This window comes from Meles meles, chromosome X (assembly GCF_922984935.1).
Source record: "Meles meles chromosome X, mMelMel3.1 paternal haplotype, whole genome shotgun sequence".
Classification (NCBI taxonomy): Eukaryota; Metazoa; Chordata; class Mammalia; order Carnivora; family Mustelidae; genus Meles; species Meles meles.
Window position 1 is genome coordinate 41,899,930 of NC_060087.1, and position 18,441 is coordinate 41,918,370.

General features: G+C 57.8%; 1 protein-coding gene across 1 annotated transcript in view; it reads left to right on the plus strand.

Annotated features, from left to right (window-relative positions):
• Positions 1 to 18,203, plus strand: part of RBM10 (RNA binding motif protein 10) — a 28,477-nt gene extending 10,274 nt beyond the window's left edge. The window contains 22 exon segments of the mRNA XM_045995106.1: positions 3,326 to 3,509; positions 4,956 to 5,186; positions 7,040 to 7,109; positions 8,847 to 8,920; positions 10,301 to 10,387; positions 12,513 to 12,573; positions 12,692 to 12,868; positions 13,247 to 13,407; positions 13,587 to 13,684; positions 13,770 to 13,857; positions 14,476 to 14,662; positions 14,778 to 14,920; positions 15,014 to 15,131; positions 15,237 to 15,328; positions 15,417 to 15,581; positions 16,478 to 16,627; positions 16,735 to 16,800; positions 16,891 to 17,079; positions 17,166 to 17,240; positions 17,460 to 17,566; positions 17,643 to 17,772; positions 17,866 to 18,203. Of these exon segments, the coding sequence (XP_045851062.1) occupies positions 3,326 to 3,509; positions 4,956 to 5,186; positions 7,040 to 7,109; positions 8,847 to 8,920; positions 10,301 to 10,387; positions 12,513 to 12,573; positions 12,692 to 12,868; positions 13,247 to 13,407; positions 13,587 to 13,684; positions 13,770 to 13,857; positions 14,476 to 14,662; positions 14,778 to 14,920; positions 15,014 to 15,131; positions 15,237 to 15,328; positions 15,417 to 15,581; positions 16,478 to 16,627; positions 16,735 to 16,800; positions 16,891 to 17,079; positions 17,166 to 17,240; positions 17,460 to 17,566; positions 17,643 to 17,772; positions 17,866 to 17,991 (2,779 nt within the window). The 3' untranslated portion in view covers positions 17,992 to 18,203.
• Positions 18,204 to 18,441: the final 238 nt, after the last annotated feature.

Below are 18,441 nucleotides of genomic sequence, written 5' to 3' on the forward strand. Positions count from 1 at the left end.
AGGACATGGTCCAAGAGAGTGAAAAGACAACCCACAGAATGGGAAAAGGTATTTGCAAATCCTGTATCTAATAAGGGATTAACACCCAGAATGGAAAAAGAAGTCCTACAGCCCCACAGGAGAACCCAATTCAGAAATGGGCAAAAGGGGGCGCATGGGTGGCTCAGTGGGTTAAGCCTCTGCCTTTGGCTCTGGTTATGATCTCAGGATCCTGGGATCGAGCTCCACATCGGGCTCTCTGCTCAGCGGGGAGCCTGCTTCCCCCCTCTCTCTCTCCCTGCTTCCCTGCCTACTTGTGATCTCTCTCTGTCAAATAAATAAATTAAATTTAAAAATCTTAAAAAAAAAAAGAAATGGGCAAAAGGCTTGAATAGATATTTCTCCAGAAAAGACACACAAGTGGCCAATAAGCCCAGGAAGAGATGCGGGATGATGGGTATTGGTGAGGATGTGGGGACATTGGAACCATGGCGCGTTGCCAATGGGGATGTAAGTGGTACAGCTGCTGTGGGACACCAGCCAGAGACTCTGTAAAACGTTAAGTCTACACTTACCATGGGGTCCAGCAGTTCCACTCCTGGGTATGTACCTGAAGGAACTAAAAGCAGTGAGTCAAACACATATTTGTACACCAGTGTTCACAGCAGCATTAGTCCCAGCCCCTGAAACAACCAGCAAGTGGAAGCAGCACAGGTGTCCATCAGCAGGCGCGTGGCCAAACAGTGTGGTGTGTGTGTGGTGTGTGCCATACCTACATACATGTGCGGCCACAGAACAGGATGTTCTGATGCACACTGCAATGAGGAGGGACCTTGACAACATGATGCTAAGTGAAAGAAGCCAGACACAAAGGAACAAACACGTGATTCCCCTTACACAAGGTACCTAGAACAGGCATCTTCAGAGGGTCTGAAAGTAGAGTAGACGGGGTGGGGTGGGGTGGGTGGGAAGTTAATGTTTAGCGGGTAGGGAGCTTCTGTTTGGGGTGATGAAAAAACGTTTCCGGAAATAGACGGTGATGGTTGCTCAACATCGTGAGCATATTTTGTGGTAAATTTTGTGAGGTCTATATTTTACCACAATGAAAGTGACTAAAAATACACAAAAAATAAATTTTGGACGTTTATTTTAAAATGGCCTGCCCAGGGTAGTTTTAATTTTCATCCTTCATTATGAAACAGCATCTTCTTAAATATAAACCATTTGTATGTCTTTGGTGTGACTTCTCTTCCTCTTCCTGTACTTTTTCCCAGTTAGTTTGTCCTGACTGGGCTCGTGATGGTTTTTTCCCCATGTTCCCAATTGTTTTATTATTTATTTTTTTAGAGAGTTATTTATTTATTGTACAGAGAGAGAGAGCACACCCCAGTGGGGGGAGGGGCCCAGGGAGAGAATCTCAGGCAGCCTCCCTGTTGTGTGTGGAGCCTATGGTGGGGCTCTATCCCAGGACCTGGAGATCATGATGAGCTAAAATCCAAACTTGGCCACTTTAGCTACTAAGCCACCCAGGCGCCCCTATTGTTGTATTTTTAAAAATTTATTTCCATCATGAGAAGTGTACCCTTCAAACCCCACCCCTTATATCCCCCACCCTCCCCACCCACCTCCCCTCTGGTGACCATCCGTTTGTTCTCTGTAGTTAAGAGTCTGTGTCTTGGTTTGCTTCCCTCTCCTTTTTTTTTCTTCCCCTTTGCTCATTTGTTCTGTTTCTTAAATTCCACAAGGAGTGAAATCATCTGGCATTTTGTCTTTCCCTGACTGATTTATTTCGTTTAGCATCATACTCTCTAGCTCCATCCATGTTGTCTCAAATCTTTGACCCATTTTGAACGTATCCCGGTTTATATGTGTGAAGTATGGTCGTAAGATCTTGGCAGTTGTCTGCGTATTTAACCTTTTTGGTTCAGTTATACTTGGGATCTTCCCATTTCTAAACGGTGCCTCTCTGAATAGAGGCAACATACTTACTTCTGCATGTTACTTTTGTCCCTAGCATCCTTCCTGATTTATTGGTTGTAATCATTGTTCATTTGATTCTCTTGGGCTTTGTAGGCATATCCTCATGTCATTTACAGACAATGGTAATTTCACCTTCTCCTTGGCAGCTCTTAACCTCTTGTCTTCATTCTCTTGGTTCAGCTAGTGGCTTAGAACAACATTCATAGTGGTGTTGATACCAGACATTCTGTCCTTCCTGACCAGGATTTGGACCCTGCTAGCCATAGTCTACTATGGTGTCTGTTTTTTCTTGTTTTAAGTAAACATGTATTGGTTGCTTTCAGATTACTTTTTAAGTCGTTATTTCATCAAACAAAAATCACTGGGCACCTACCAAGTACCAGATACTAAGCTAAGTATTGGGGAGTAGGACAGTGGGCCCTCTGGATGTGGTGCCCTCTTTCCCAGAACTCACAGGTTAGTGCTTTCTTAAATCATCAAAGAGATACACGTGAGGGGCGCCCGGCTGGCTCAGTCAGTGGAGCATGCAGCCCTTGATCTCAGGGTTATAATTTCAGGCCCTACATTGGATGTAGAGATAACTTAACAAAATCTTAAAAAAAAAAAAAAAGAAAGAAAGAAACAGGGGTGACTGGGTGGCTCAGTGGGTTAAAGCCTCTGCCTTTGGCTCAGGTCGTGATCCTGGAGTCCTGGGATCGAGCCCCACATCAGGCTCTCTGCTCAGCGGGGAGCCTGCTTCTCCCTACCGCCCCCCCCCCCCCCGCCTACTTGTGGTCTCTGTCTGTCAAATAAATAAATAAAATCTTTAAAAAAAAAAAAGAAAGAAACATACATGAAATCAACTGTGTGATCATTATTTTACAGTAATTGCAGTAGGAGAGATTTTAACAAAACAGCAGGCAGGGTGACAGTGAAGGAGAAGGGCAGGGTAGCACAGCGCACAATGAGGCAGAGGGAGGGAGGAGGGCGGTAGGGAGCTCACCCCATGTCCCCCACATACCCTGCTGACCTGGCAGGGCTGTGGTGAGCATTTTGGTGTTTTATCTTGAGAATAAGAGGGAGCCATTGAAGGGAGTCAATGTTTGGGCTTGGTTGGTCTGGTGGAGGTGAGATGGGCCCTGACTCCACTCATGAGGACCCTATGAAGGAAGACAGGCATGGACCGGGGAGGTGGCAGAGGGAAGGAGAAGTGGATTGGATTTTTGAGGGATGGGGACTGGCTTGCCTCATGGAGTCAGGATTTAGGAACTCCCATCGGGAGCAGGATCTAGTGTCTAGAGGGCATAAGTGGGTGGGACCCCCCCCCCTTGCCACTTGCACCTTCCAGAAAGAACTGCCCTCTGATCTTTCCCTGTTCTTCCCTCAGAGGTGGCCGTGGGGACAGGACTGGCCGCTATGGAGCCACTGACCGTTCGCAAGATGATGGCGGGGAGAACCGCAGCCGAGACCATGACTACCGGGACATGGACTACCGCTCGTATCCTCGCGAGTACGGTAGCCAGGAGGGCAAGCACGACTACGACGACTCGTCCGAGGAGCAGAGTGCAGAGGTGAGGGCCGAGGAGGACAGAGTCCTTCAGGGCCTCAGCTTGTAGCGCCATGTGTGGGTAGCTCTCGGTTCCCGTGCCTTCAGACTGTGCTCGGTGGCTTTGCCTCACCCGGAGGGTCTGTCCCCGCTCCCCCCTGTGAGGGCTCCTCTCCCAAGCTGGGTCTCCCTGACTTCCACATGCTTGGCTCTATACTTCTGAGGGCCCTGGCCACCACCTTTCTCCTTCCTTCCCTGTTTTTTAATTGGGGTCTGCGGTTCACTGCAAGCCCTTCACCACCTGCTCCCAGCCAGTTTGGGGCCCTTGAAGAGCCTCTTGCCTGGGACCCGGCATGTGGGGTTGAGAGGGTGGTGGGGGATCTGGATGCCACCCGGCAGAGTAGCCCTGGGAGGTCCACCCCGTGAGTATTCGCAGGGGCAGCATGGCCCCTCCGCAGAGGGGAAAGACCCTCTAGGGCCTCTCCTTTGAGCTCGGAGTAGCCAGTTCCGCACTGGGTAGCTTGCCCGAGCCTGAGGAGGGGCAGCATGATGTTCACCGTCTGAGGAGAAGCAGACTTGCCTTATGGGAACCCCAGTTTGAGAGGATAGTCAGGGCCCAGGTCCAAGTAAGCAGGCAGGTCTGCTGTCCAGCAGGGCCGGAAGGGGACTTTTGCCACCCAGCCCCCTGGGGACAGAGTGTGGGTGTTCAGGCTTCCCCATTGGCCACTGTGATCTGTGCCTGGATGTCTCTGGGGCAGCAGGGGGTGCTGGGTGGACCTGTTGGAAAGAGTGGGAGTGGAGCACTGAGTTATCTGGTCCCCCTGAGGGCAGAAGGGGTGTGGACTCTGGCCTGGCCTGCTCAGTCCTGGCAGGATGGCTTGGGCAGCCTCCAAGAACTCAGCCACCACGCCCTGTTAGGAGGGAGCCTAGTGGTGATAGAGGACTGGCCAGGCAGAGGAGGATTGGGGCCAGGGGGCAGCGTTGTGGCCCTCACACCTTTGCAGGCCCCTGCTGATGGGCTCTGGATGAGATAATAAGCCATTCCTAGAACACTGGCCCTAGCTGGAAATCATAAGGCGTAAGGAAGAGTTATGTACATATTAGCTGAGCTGGTAAGGGAGGAGGAGGGAGCAGCGGAGGGCAGGACTTAGTGTGCTCACCCCAGACCTGAGGAGGTTTAGGCAGCATCCAGTCAACCATCTATGTGAGATCCTCCCCCAAAGTGATACTGCCACCGGCTTCGTCCCACTCCCACCAGGGCAGCCCCCAGAAGGCATCCCGGGGACAGTCTCCCACTCCAGAAGGGTTGCAGTCCAGGCCTGACCCGTTTTGCCTGCCCTGAGCCTTTAGCCGGAGCCCGCCCACTCCTGGCTTTCAGAGCCTGCCTGCCTCAGAGAGCCAGCGGCCAGCCCCTAGGCCCATCCCAGACTGACTGCCCGTCTGGTGTCTCTCGTCTCATTCTGTCGGCCAGGATTCCTACGAGGCCTCCCCGGGCTCCGAGACTCAGCGTAGGCGGCGGCGGCGGCACAGGCACAGCCCCACCGGCCCGCCAGGCTTCCCCCGAGACGGCGACTATCGGGACCAGGACTATCGGACCGAGCAAGGGGAGGAGGAGGAGGAGGATGAGGAGGAGGAGGAGGAGGAGAAGGCCAGTAACATCGTCATGCTGAGGATGCTGCCACAGGCAGCCACTGAGGATGACGTACGTGCCCCCCTCGTGGCCCTGGGCAGGCGGCAGAGCAGGAGGCCAGGCTGGGTCTCCCCCAGGGCCCTCAGCTTCTCCCTCACCCCGACCTCAGCACCTTTTATCCCTTCTCTCCCCCAGCACTGATCCATCCTCTGGGCAGGCCCCTGTGCTCTCCTGGTCTGAAAGGGAGGAGTGTCCGATAGGCTGGCTTGGCCAAGGGGCTGTGGTGGTGGGTGTGGGAGGGAACAGAGCATTCCTCCGGAACATTCTGCTGGTCATCCATCCATTCTGCTTATGTTGATTGAGGGCCAGATGCTTACCAGGCCCAGAGCCGGCTATGCTTGGTGGCAGAGATGGTACAGGGCCCGGCAGCCCAGGGTGGGAGGCGGGTGGGAAATAGGGACAATCCCCATGGGATTTTCTGAGGTTTTATTTACATTCTCTCCCCATACCCTCACCCCCGCCCTCTTTTGTCAGCAATGTCAAATCTCAGTGGCCTGGCCACAGAGTCCTACATTCTTTGACTTCTTCACTGCTACTGACAGGCTTCCCACCCCATGCTCTGTGACATTTCCTTCCACATTCCTCCCTTTTCTTCTGTTTCCTTCTCACAGAGGCTTCCCCTGACGAGCCCCAGTAACACCCCAGAGGGCCACTAGAACAGCATCCCCCCCTAGCCTCCCTGAGTCTCCTCTCTGTCCCCTCCCCAGAATTCTCTGCCCAGCTCTTCACCAAAACCTACCGGCTGCCCATTTTGTCGTAGAGAAAACCCCATCTGTGTATTTGAGAATTTCTCAAGTCTGGCCCAGCTGCTGTATTCAGAGTCAGACGGTAGCTCCGTGCTGACATGTGTTAAGGATTGATCACAGGGTGGGCCGCCGGCCAGGTCACATTTAATCCTCACAGCTACCCTGTGGGGAAGTACTCTGTGTGTTTCCATCCTACGGATGAGGAAGCCAGGCCCCCAGCAGTGAAGCAGCTTGCCCCAGGTCCCACAGCCAGTGTGTGGCAGGCCAGTGAGTGGCAGAGTGGAGCTGGGGTCTGGCCCCCGGCAGCTGGATTCCAGAGCCCACATTCTTGCTGTTTCTTGAGCCCTCCCTGAGTATTGTCAGGCCTAACGAGCTCCTCTGTGTTTCATTTCACCCTTGTGTGCACGTGTGTGTGTGTGTTTGTGTATGTATGAGAGAGAGAGAGATCTCTTTTCTTTTTCACCTAATGAGGAAACTGAGGCCCAGAGGCAGTGAGATTGCTGCCTGAGAATGCCCAGCACATGCTCCCAGGCTTCTGCAAGAAACACCACTGGCCCAGAGACCCTGCCTCACCTGGTCCAAACCCCACGTTGCCTCTGCAGCTTCCCCCTGGTTTCACCCAGGAAGCTTTCCAAATCCTGTGACTACACCTCTTGGTCTCCACCCCAGGATACTGCCCCTCGCACAGCCTGGGGTGCACGGCTGGCCTCTTCTCAGACCCCGCTCCTTCCCATTTTGGTATTTGCGTCACGGGTCTCTTGCAGCAAGCCCCAGCTCTCCTCTCCTCACCAAGGCTGCACCAAGCCTGTCATCAGAACCCCCTCCTACCCCACTGCAGGCCCTTCTTGAGCTGCTGGCTTGGCTCGCTCTCCCGCCTCTGAGGGTCACCGTGCTGCCATGCCCCCCCTTGCACCATGCCCCTTTCATTTCACTCACTCTCTGCCTGTCTGGGGCCGAGTGCAGAGGCCCAGTGCTGGTGTGGGCCCAGGGCCGTGGCCGCTCCTCAGAGAGCGAGAGGAGGCAGTGCATGCACATCCCCGGCAGCCCCTCGGGGTCCTGGAGGCCTCTAGAGGCCCCCCCGTGTGCTGAGCCTGCCCCCATCCATATCTCCCCGTACAGATCCGGGGCCAGCTGCAGTCCCATGGAGTGCAAGCACGAGAGGTCCGGCTGATGCGGAACAAATCCTCAGGTGAGCTTTTGTTCCCAGTGCCTCCCCTTCTGGCCAGCCTCAGCCTCCAGTCTCCCTCCTGCTTCTGCCTTCTCCCTCACCCTCCCTGCCCTGCCTTCCTGCCACAGCTGGGAATGGGCAGCTTGGGGTGCCCTCTCTTCTTCTCTTCCCCTCAACCCATCCTCCTCGCAGCTCTGGGGCTGTCGGGGAGGGGGTGCAACACTGAGCTGAGTGCTCCCCGGGGGCAGGGCCAGGGCCAGGCTCCGGGGAACCTCCTCTCTGGGACTCTGAGTATCTGAGGTGGTAATCCCCTCCCCATATACTCCCTTCCCTCTCCATTCTTCTCCTCCTCCTGCCCCTCGGTCTCCCCCACGTTTTTCCGGTAACAGCCTGTGACCAGAAAGTAGGTCTGACACGGTCCCACCCACGTGTCCCAAGAGGGGAGGCAGGGGATGGCTCTTATCCAAGGGTGCATCCCGAGGAGCAGCCAGGATTTCTGGCCTTGCTTGTTCCCTCCCTCCCTCTTGCAGGCTGCCTGGAGCTGGCCTGAGGTTAGCAGGGCGGTGGGGGGAGTTGTCTCTGCAGGACCTCTGACCCAGGCTCCCCAAGGCAGGCACAGTGGGGCTTCAGTGCCTGGGCTTCTCTCTCCATCTCTCAGTCTCTCTCCTCCCCACACCTCCATATTTCTCTCTCTCTCTTTCTCTCGCTCTTTCCCGCTCCTTCTTTCCCTCTCCCTTTCCTTCTCTGCCCCCTTCCTCTCTCTCTCTCTCTCTCCTCTCTCCGTCCCTCCCCCACTCCAGATCATACCATTTCATCCTCCTGTGCATCCTAACGGTTATTCTTACGGAGAGCAAGCATGCCCCCACGGCCCTGCTAGGCCTGAGCCCTCCCTGTGTGTGTCCCTCCAGAAGAGGAGCTGCTCTCCTACAGCCCTTTCCCAGTCCTGGCCAGGCCTGGAGTCTCTCTTGGTAGCATGTAGGTCTTGCTCTGCGTCACCCCAGCCAAACCATAGGCTGACAGGGTTCTGGTCTCTCTCCACAAGGTGGTATCCTAGGTGTGGCCCCTTTTGGCACTTCTCCCAGGCACCGACTGATTCTTTAAGGTCTACCTGTCCAACCCTGGCCCCCATTCTCCTACTGTGTAGGAGGGCTTGCCCTGTGGGTGGCTGTAAGCTTCCTAGCTTGGCCCCAAGGCAGCTCCCTGGGAAGGCCCATCTCCCCTGCACTGTGCTGAGGCTGAAGTGACCTTGTGTCCCTGCCTCCCCCTGCTTCCTGATGGGCCTGGAGCCTTCCCGGCCTCATGCTGGGCCCCACCCTTCAGTTACTGATACTGGCCCATGTGGGGTCAGCAGCCTGCCCATCTGCCCTCCTTCCTTCTCTGAGACAGATCTCTGCTTGTACCCTTTCCCTCCCACCTCCTTCTCTCCGTCTCTGTCACCACAGGCAGGCCTGCCTGAGCCCCCCTCTGTCTTTCTTCCCAGCTGGCGTGTGTGTATCTCCCCCTCCCTGCCCCACCTCTCCTGCTCAGTTATCCTCCTTCCCCCCTCCCTCTTTCCTGCCCCTCTCCACCATCTACCTTGCCCCCCACCCCTGGTCTTTATCTCTCTGATTACTTCTCTCTCTCCCTTTCTTCTTTTCTCCTCTCTCCCCTTCCCTCTCTGCCCCCTGGTCCTCTCCCCTCGGGTCCCACCCCCGGGAACGCCGTGTGTCCAAAGCTGTTGACTAACCCACTGCGTCTGTATCTGAATGCTGTCTCCAGGTCAGAGCCGGGGCTTCGCCTTCGTCGAGTTTAGTCACTTGCAGGACGCTACACGATGGATGGAAGCCAATCAGGTTGCTTTGCCGCACTTGAACCCCCCCCCAAACAAATACTACTTTGTAATCGAGCGCTCCCCATCGCCTGATTCTTATGGACACAGTTCCCTGCCCTGTGGCCCTGTGTCCTATCCCCCCCGCCCCCCTCTCTCTCCCCCTTCCTGACCCTCACTATCTCCTCTTCCCATCTCTTGCTACCCACTGGGCTTCCCTTCAAGAACCCACACTCACACCGGCCCCTTCCCACCACCAGGCACTAGCTCTGCCCCCCCACCTCCCAGCTGAGCTTTTGGAGAAAGGGCTGCCGGGGGGGAGGTTTTCTTCCATGGAGGCTCCCACTCTTCGGGGACTGCCCTGCTCCAGGGTCAGGCAGAGCTGGGCTTTCGTTCCACGCTCAGGCATCACTGGAAGTCTAGCCACTGGGGAGCTTAGCTGTTGGCACACTAACTAGCCAGTCCCGTTTGGCCAGCTTTCTCCCTGCATGGGAGTTCGGCCTTTTGATTTCCGTGGAAGAGGCCGGCACCGCTCTGTTGATCTCAAGTACCAGTCAGATGCACTACCACTCACTTCAGATGCCCCAGCCCTCCCCCAGCACCTACCCCCCACAGGAGTGTCTGCTTGCCCACTCCACTGGGGCAGGCCTGCCTTCTCAGCAAGGAGTCATGCTATAAAGAAGGGAAGGAGCCAGCTCCCCCGCCTCCCACGGTCCCCACCCAGCAGCTTTGGGACCTCCAGAGACCCAAGGACCTGCTCTACTCACCTGCCCAGAGCCTGGCTCACTGGTGTGGGGCATGGAAGGAAAGCCTCAGGGAAGGAAGGGTCAGATGTGGTGGAAGCGGGGCTCAGCGGGGCGGCCCTGGGGCCGTCTCTGCCCTAATGCCGGGGGCCCAGGACCCAGCCAGCCCCGGGAAGACAGCCTCACAGCAGGAACTGCCATCTTTTAAATCTGGCTCTTTCTTTTTCCCCTTCTCCAGCACTAGCGCGCGTGCGCTCTCTCTCTCTTTCTTTCCCCTCCTCTCCCTCCCCTCCCTGTCCCCCTCCTCCCAAGCATAGCCTGTGTAGTGCTGGCCCTGGATGTGGCCTGGCAGTGTCAGGGCCTAGTGGGGGGTTTACCCCACTGTCCGGCAGGTGTCGGTCAGCCGAGCACTGTGTGCCTGGTGGCGTGTGTTCACGTGTGCGTGCGCGGGCCCGGAAAGGCAGCAAACAGCTGCGCCCAAGGGCTCTGGCGCTTTCCCTCCCTCCTTCCCTTCCTTCTTCCCTCGTCCGTTCTCCGACCTCCCTCCGTTCCCTGTCCCTCATCCATCCAGCTGAAGGGCTCGCTCACTCTCTTCTCCTATGCTGAAACGGTGCGTGGGGCACTGCTGCCTGGGCCTCACTGCGCTCTGCTTTTTCCTGCAGCACTCTCTCAACATCCTGGGCCAGAAGGTGTCCATGCACTACAGCGACCCCAAGCCCAAGATCAATGAGGACTGGCTGTGTAATAAGGTACAGGGGCGGTGGGCAGTGGTAGCCATGGATAGAGACGGCGGCGGCGTCAGCGTCTGTCCCCCTGGGGCCTCTGAGGTGGCATAGGTGTTGAGGACCAGCTCAGCTCAAGTAGCCACCGTCCCCGGCCGCCTGCCCACCTGCCCACATGCACTGGGCTTTCACTCGGCGCCAGGCTCTGCCCTCAAGAGGTGCAGTCCTGCCTGAAGTCCCAGTAGGCTTTCCACAAGTACTTACGTAAGCGACTGGCTAGTGACGGTGGAGGCGTGCCGTGCTGTGGACCTCTGAGCAGGGCTGGCTGGAGTTAGAGCCTCCCGCATCCTCCCTGGTCTCCGCCTCACTTTCCTCAGCTCCACAGCACAAATAGCAATGACCCCTCCCCCCAAGGTGGTTGGGAGGATTCCGGTGTGGCACTGAGAGGGTAACTGTTGGAACAACATCTGGCCCACAGTTAGCTCCCTTTAATGTCCACCTCTCCCCCCAGCGGAAAGCACTGGCTGCTCGGGGGACCTGCGTCATGTGGCCCCACTTGAGGCTGAAGCCGCAAGCTGTAGGGTCTTGCAGTCGTATTCCCTCCGAGGAAGCTGGGGCTCAAAGGGGTGCCCCCATGGGTCAGCCTTGAGCCACGACTTGCTCCTGATCACAGGGTTCATGGCTGGTACCCAGGGTTCAGGTCTCCCTGGGGCTATGACCCCAGCAGCCCGGAGGCAGCCTTGCAACTCCATAGCCGTGCCTCCCGCAGCCAGCTGGCAGTCCTGAGACCTAAGGGGAGGACTGAGGGCAGGCCGAGCCCCCAACCCTCCCCCCAGGAACAGTTGTGCCTACTAAGGGGAGTGGCATCTGTTTGTTTTAAAAGAGAAAGTGTTCTCAGAAGGCGGGTGTCCAGTGTCTCTGCAGGGGCAGGGACAAAGTGACAGTGGCTCTCTGTCCCTCCTATGTTTTTGGATACTCCTCAAAACCAGGGAATTCTCTCCTTTCCCCTCCTTTAATTTCCCCGCATCCTGTTGGTCATCAGGTCCTGTTGCTTCCATCACAAAAATGCTCTCCCTTGTGATTCCCACTGCCCAGACAGCCATCCCCTCCCCTCTCCCTCAGTCGCCATGGACCTCTCTTCTGCTGTGCTGGCCTCTTGCCTCTTTCTCTCGCCCTCTTACCTGTAACATTCCTTGAAACCGTCCCTAACCACATCCCACCTTCTCTGCTTAGAACCCACTACTGCAGCGCTGAGCTTGAGCGTGACCACCCTTCATAATCTAGTGTCACCTGCCCTCTCCGGCTCTCACTTTGCCTCTTTCCTCACCCTCCTACACCAGCTACGGAAAATCTCTAGTTCCTTAGCTAGCAGTAGCTTCCCAGCGAAACCAAAGCAAACTTCTGGGTCTCCCAGATCAAATATCCCACCAACCGTCCTGAGCTGAGTGAGCCATGCCCCTCTTGGACCGTCCCCCTCCCCGAGTCCCCACAGACAAACCTGCCCCTCCCCGTGCTATATCTGCTCCCTGCTGTTAGGCTGTGAGGGCGGCCAGGACCACATCCAGGGATGTGGGGCAGATCCTGGCCCAGGAGCAGTGCACGGTGCCTGACCGTGGAACAGAGATAGAAATGTAGAACCTCCAGAGATAGAAAAGCTGGGGGTTCTTGGAGGCTACCATGGCCAAGGCTGGTTCTCAAGAGCACCAACCCAGTCCTCAAGGCGAAGGAGGGGTGGGAGTCTGGCCAGAGAGGGGCTACTGGCTTTTAGGGGTGAAAACATTGAAGGTTCCTTAAGAGGGAAGCAAGTTTTAGGAAGAGGACAAGGAAGAGGACTTATCCTGTTAAAGGGACAAGAAGGGGGCCAGTCCTGGCAGTTGGTACCTCAGAGGAGGTGGCCTTTGTAGCAGGGGTCGGGGAGGGGTTGTTGATTCCTGAGTCGAGGAGGAGGCACTAAGGACAAACTTGAGACCGTGTGAAGGGAAGAGTCACAGACTGGGAATGACAGCCAGAGCCCCCTGCCACCCCTGACCCTGGGACCTTCCTTCCTGGGGCATGGCAGGGTTCCCTGGGTGGGGGGGTGGTCTCGGGATCCAGGTTTGGAGGGCGCAGTGGAAGCCCCACCCCCTCTGACAGCCTGGCCTGTGCCTCGCAGTGTGGTGTCCAGAACTTCAAACGCCGTGAGAAGTGCTTCAAATGTGGTGTGCCTAAGTCAGGTGAGGCCCTCCTACCTCCCCACCTCGCTGGGACATTGGTGGAAGGGGGGAGGAGGGCGACCAGCCAGGGAGCCGCCTCCCCCTTTGTCACTGGCCTATCGTCTGCTGCCCCTGACAGAGGCAGAGCAGAAGCTGCCCCTGGGCGCAAGGCTGGATCAGCAGACGCTGCCACTGGGTGGACGGGAGCTAAGCCAGGGCCTGCTCCCCCTGCCACAGCCCTACCAAGCCCAGGGAGTGCTGGCTTCCCAGGCCTTGGCACAGGGCTCGGAGCCAAGCTCGGAGAACGCCAATGACAGTGAGTCAGTTGTTCCTTCCTTTCTCCCTGGCCTAGGGTGTCTGGGCTGGGCTCTCCTGAGGTCGGAGAGCTGGCGGTGACTAGGACTTAGTCCTCCCAGGGTCTCTGCCTAGTCGGGGGACAGACATGATGTAGGGAGAGCAGGGGAAGAGCATTGCCCAACTTGACTTTGGGGGTGTGTTGGGAAGGTTCTTGGCAGGTGAGCAACTAAGCTAGGACTTGGACTGACAAGCAAAGTTTATCCAGGAGGAACAGGTGAGAGGAAGCGGCAGGTGCAAAAGACACAGAGGCCAGAGGAGAGGGGTAGTAGAGAGCCACCAGAGGGTAGGGCTGGAGAAGAGTGTCGGGTGCCCCCTAACACTGGGCCCCTTCCCACAGCCATCATTTTGCGCAACCTGAACCCACACAGCACCATGGACTCCATCCTGGGGGCCCTGGCACCCTACGCGGTGCTCTCCTCCTCCAATGTTCGTGTCATCAAGGACAAGCAGACCCAACTGAACCGTGGCTTCGCCTTCATCCAGCTCTCCACCATCGTGGTGAGGGCGGCACAGGGGGGGGCCGGGCAGCCAGGGTCCCGGCCCCCGGGGCGGGGAGGAGGGTCCCTGAGCCCAGCGCCCCCACCGCGGCTCCAAGCCTGGCAATGGGGCAATGGAGCCGGGGGCCTCCCCGGGCCTGACCCTTCTGCCCCCACCTCCCCTCCTCCCCCATCCCCCAGGAGGCAGCCCAGCTGCTGCAGATCCTGCAGGCCCTGCACCCGCCACTCACCATCGACGGCAAGACCATCAACGTTGAGTTTGCCAAGGGTTCTAAGAGGTCAGGACCCTGCCTGTGTCCCTTCCCAGCTGGCCCCCCAGCCTGGGGCTTCCATCTGACTCCTAGTCTCTGACATCCTCCCCAGGGACATGGCCTCCAACGAAGGCAGTCGCATCAATGCTGCCTCTGTGGCCAGCACTGCTATTGCTGCGGCCCAGTGGGCCATCTCACAGGTACTCAAAGACTCCCCTCTGCCCCAGCATCCCCACACTGGGGCCGCAGTCTCGACCCTCCCGCGCCCTCTCTGCAACCAGGAGGGCTGGCTTGCTGTCTGGCTTTCTGTGGACCCCAAACCCTCACAGTGGCTGCCGTGGGCTTTGGGGGCCTCGCCGCAGCTCCCTTCCCAGTCACCTCCTCCCAGGCTTTCAACTTCAACACCATCGTGGCTGCTTTTCGCTTCTATTTGGTGGTTATTTTATCGTCCTGAATTGTCACAACTTCTTTAATAAAACGGAATTTATAAGTGGCTGAAAGAAAATTGGGAGATGAAAATAAAGAAGGGGAGGACGGTGTCTTCCTTGACTTGACACCCAGCGTTTGAACTACGCCACACACGTACCAGTGTCAGCCCTGGGAGCATTTGGGCGCAACTCTTCTTCAGCCGATTCTTGTTTTTGCCGCTGCCCTGCCCTGCTGCGGCCGGGCGGCCCTCACACTTCACTTGTCTGAGGCCTGCATGCTTTCTGTCAGCAGACAGACACTAGCCTCACCTGTGGGCAGATGCTTCTTAGCAGGTTCCCCTCCCCCTGCGCCCCTTCTTCTGCTAATAAGCCCCTCCCACTGCCCCTCAGGCCTCCCAGGGTGGGGAGGGTGCCTGGGCCACCCCCGAGGAGCCAGCGGTCGACTACAGCTACTACCAACAGGATGAGGGCTATGGCGGCAGCCAGGGCACAGAGTCTTCCCTCTATGCCCATGGCTACCTCAAGGGCACCAAGGGCCCCAGCATCACTGGAACCAAGGGGGACCCATCTGGAGCAGGTGAGCCCCAGCACCTCTCCCTGAGCCCGTGGCGGTTGGGGTGGGGCAGCAGGCATGGGGTCCTGGGCCCCATCATTCACAGACCTTCTCCTTCCTTCCCTGTCCCTCATTACAGGTGCAGAGGCCTCTCTGGATCCCGGGGCCGACCCTGTGTCACTGCAGGCTTTCTCCCGCGCCCAGCCTGGTGCCGCCCCTGGCATCTACCAGCAGTCAGCAGCCGAAGCGAGCGGCAGCCAAGGCGCCGCTGCCAACAGCCAGGTGAGGGAGCTCTGGGGGCATCCTGGGGGCGGGGCGTGGGGGTGGGCATCGGCAGACACTGAGCCCTGTTCCCCCATCCGGCCCTACGACCAGCCATACACCATCATGTCACCTGCTGTGCTCAAATCTGAGCTCCAGAGCCCCACCCATCCCAGCTCTGCCCTGCCACCGGCCACCAGCCCCACTGCCCAGGAGCCCTACAGCCAGTACCGTGAGTAGCCATGGCCTGCGGAGGGCGAGGGAGGAGAGGGAGGCAGGACAGGGAGTTCTTTATCAAAGCACAGAGGAAGAGTGTGACCTCCCCCACCCCCCACAGCTGTTCCTGACGTCTCCACCTACCAGTATGATGAGACGTCTGGCTACTACTATGACCCCCAGACTGGCCTCTACTATGACCCCAACTCCCAGGTGATGGGGTGCCCAGGGAACGGGTGGGGCCTGCAGTTCCCCTTCTGGAGGTCTCCCCTCACCCTCCCCTCCTTTGCCCCTCTCCCAGTATTACTACAACGCTCAGAGCCAGCAGTACCTGTACTGGGACGGGGAAAGGCGGACCTACATCCCTGCCCTGGAACAGTCGGCCGACGGGCATAAGGAGACCGGGGCCCCCTCGAAGGAGGGTAAAGAGAAGAAGGAGAAGCACAAAACCAAGACAGCCCAACAGGTGAGCAGTGGGGCTCACTGGCTGGCTCTTTGGCATCTTCCAATGAGTGCATTTCTCTCTTGAAGCCTCCACTGTCGGGGTTGGGCGGGGGAAGGCAGAGGTGTGCATGGCAGTGACTGTGCTCAGGAGACCAGGCTCCCAGCCCAGCTCCACTCTTTGATGCATGACTTTGATCCAGGGCAGTCTCCTCAGTACGTGGTCGGGCAGCCTACCACCCTCAGTGGCCAGTGCCATCTGTCCCAAGTGAGCGGGTCAGCTTTCCTGTCCCCCAGTGGGAATCCTCCTATTGTTTGAGTGCCTGAAGCTGGGCTAGCCCTGCCTGTGGAAACGAATGGGCGTGCAGAGCTCCTGTGGGCCAACCCCGTTCGTGGGGATGTATCCAGGTCTATCTACCCCAGAGAACTTCTTATGGGCCCATCAGGGTGTGGAAAATGGCCCTTGCAGTGTCTGGTGGGAGCAGTCAGTTGGCACTGTGGTGTGTCTCTGCGGAGGAAGAGTATCAGAGTCTGGGTGCAGCACTTGGAAGCAAGAACTAAGTGTTTCCTTGACAACCTGGTAAATTCTAAAAGTGGTGGTGTGCCTGGGAGGGTGGACAGAATACGGAATGTGGCATAGTATTGCATGTAGAGGTTAGACAGAGCCACTGTCTGCACCATAAAATGATAAGACGAAAGCATACAGAGAGCAGAGTCCGTGGGTACCTGTGAAGAGGACAAGCACAGCCCAAGAGGGCTTGGCGAGGGGCACTGATGGCAGAATGACAAGAAATGGGGACTTTCATCGCCACATCTTTACCCGCTGCTTGAGGCTGCAGGGCAGGAAGGGGCAGTGGACGGAGTTGGTGGTCCCAGCCACTGGAGGGTCCCTGAGAGCCTCACCCACACCCTTACCCCTAGATTGCCAAGGACATGGAACGCTGGGCCCGCAGCCTCAACAAGCAAAAAGAAAACTTCAAAAACAGCTTCCAGCCCATCAGCTCCCTGCGAGACGACGAGAGGCGGGAGTCAGCCACCGCAGATGCCGGCTACGCCATCCTTGAGAAGAAGGTGTGTTGGGGCCACCTCTCCATTACCCACTCCCTCATCTTGTCATCTCAGCATCCCCTCTGTGGAGTCCCTGAATTTGTGTGTCCATCCCCCCCCCCCACCCCCAGGGAGCACTAGCGGAGAGACAACACACCAGCATGGACCTCCCAAAACTGGCCAGCGACGACCGCCCAGTGAGTGGCCGGGGCAGGAGGAGCAGCAGAGGGGTGGGGGCTCCAGTCTAGCCAGGCCTGACCTCGCTTCCCCACCCTCACATTCTCTAGAGCCCACCTCGGGGCCTGGTGGCAGCCTATAGCGGGGAGAGCGACAGTGAAGAGGAGCAGGAGCGCGGGGGTCCGGAACGGGAGGAGAAGCTCACTGACTGGCAGAAGCTGGCCTGTCTGCTCTGCCGGCGCCAGTTCCCCAGCAAGGAGGCGCTCATCCGCCACCAGCAGCTCTCCGGGCTCCACAAGGTGACTCTCCGAGGGAGGACTTGCGGGGACCCTTGGCTCGGCCTGGCCCGACCGCTTCACCCCTCATCTTGTCTGTCCCCTTGTAGCAAAACCTTGAGATTCACCGGCGAGCCCACCTGTCAGAAAACGAGCTCGAAGCACTGGAGAAGAACGACATGGAGGTGAGGTGTGACCCATTCCTGGACTCCATCCCCTCTGTTCCCGGCCCAGTGCCTGTCCCCTCAGGCAGCCGGTGCTTAAGTGCCTCGGCTGGGTATAGCTTGGCTGCTCGCACCCACAGTATCCGGCCCACAGGACCTCATACCTGTTAGCCAGATCCAGCTCCCCCAGTGCCCCCCCTCCACACACACACACACGCACACACACACACGTGTTTTCAGCAAATGAAGTACCGGGACCGTGCGGCCGAACGCAGAGAGAAGTATGGCATCCCTGAGCCCCCAGAGCCCAAGAGGAGGAAGTACGGCGGCATGTCCGCAGCTTCTGTGTAAGTGCGTGGGGCCAAGGGGAGGGGCCCGCGGCCAGCCGGCTGGTCACTCACCCCGCCCCACCGGCCCCTGCAGGGACTTCGAGCAGCCCACGCGGGATGGGCTGGGCAGTGACAACATTGGCAGCCGCATGCTCCAGGCCATGGGCTGGAAAGAGGGTAGTGGCCTGGGCCGCAAGAAGCAGGGCATTGTGACGCCCATCGAGGTGAGTCTCCTGCAGTCCCTTCCCCGGCCTCCAGCATTCTGTCTGCTGCACCCCCGTCCCGCACCGACCTGAAGTCCTGCCTCTCTCACTTAGGCCCAGACACGGGTGCGGGGTTCCGGCTTGGGTGCCCGAGGCAGCTCCTATGGGGTCACTTCAACCGAGTCCTACAAGGAGACACTGCACAAGACAATGGTGACCCGCTTCAACGAGGCCCAGTGAGCAGCTGCAAGAGCTGCTACATATGTTGGGTCCATCCCGGGGACAGGGAGGGTGAAGTGGTGGGTGGTCTGAGTGGGGCCCTGTACCTGTCTACCAGCCCACTCCCCAACCAGAGAGGCCCTGACCAAGTCAGACTTTGAGTTGGTGACTTTTGTTGGAAAACTGGGCTGGGATCAATGCTCTTCTTTTTGTAATAAAAGCCAAAAAGTCCATACCTTGCATGTCTCTTTCTCACACACCAGCACCGTCTGTGCCCACACAGGGACGTAAACACAGGTGGACAAGGGGCCTCATCAGGCCAAGGAGGGTGGCAGTGCTAGCATTCACGGTATCTGGTGCGTGGGGGCTCCCAGCTTGGGATGAAGGTGGGGGGTACAACAGGAAGTTCTGGCCTGTGCCCCAACCCACAAGATCCGGGTCACAACTCCCTCGCCATTGTCAAGTCCAGCA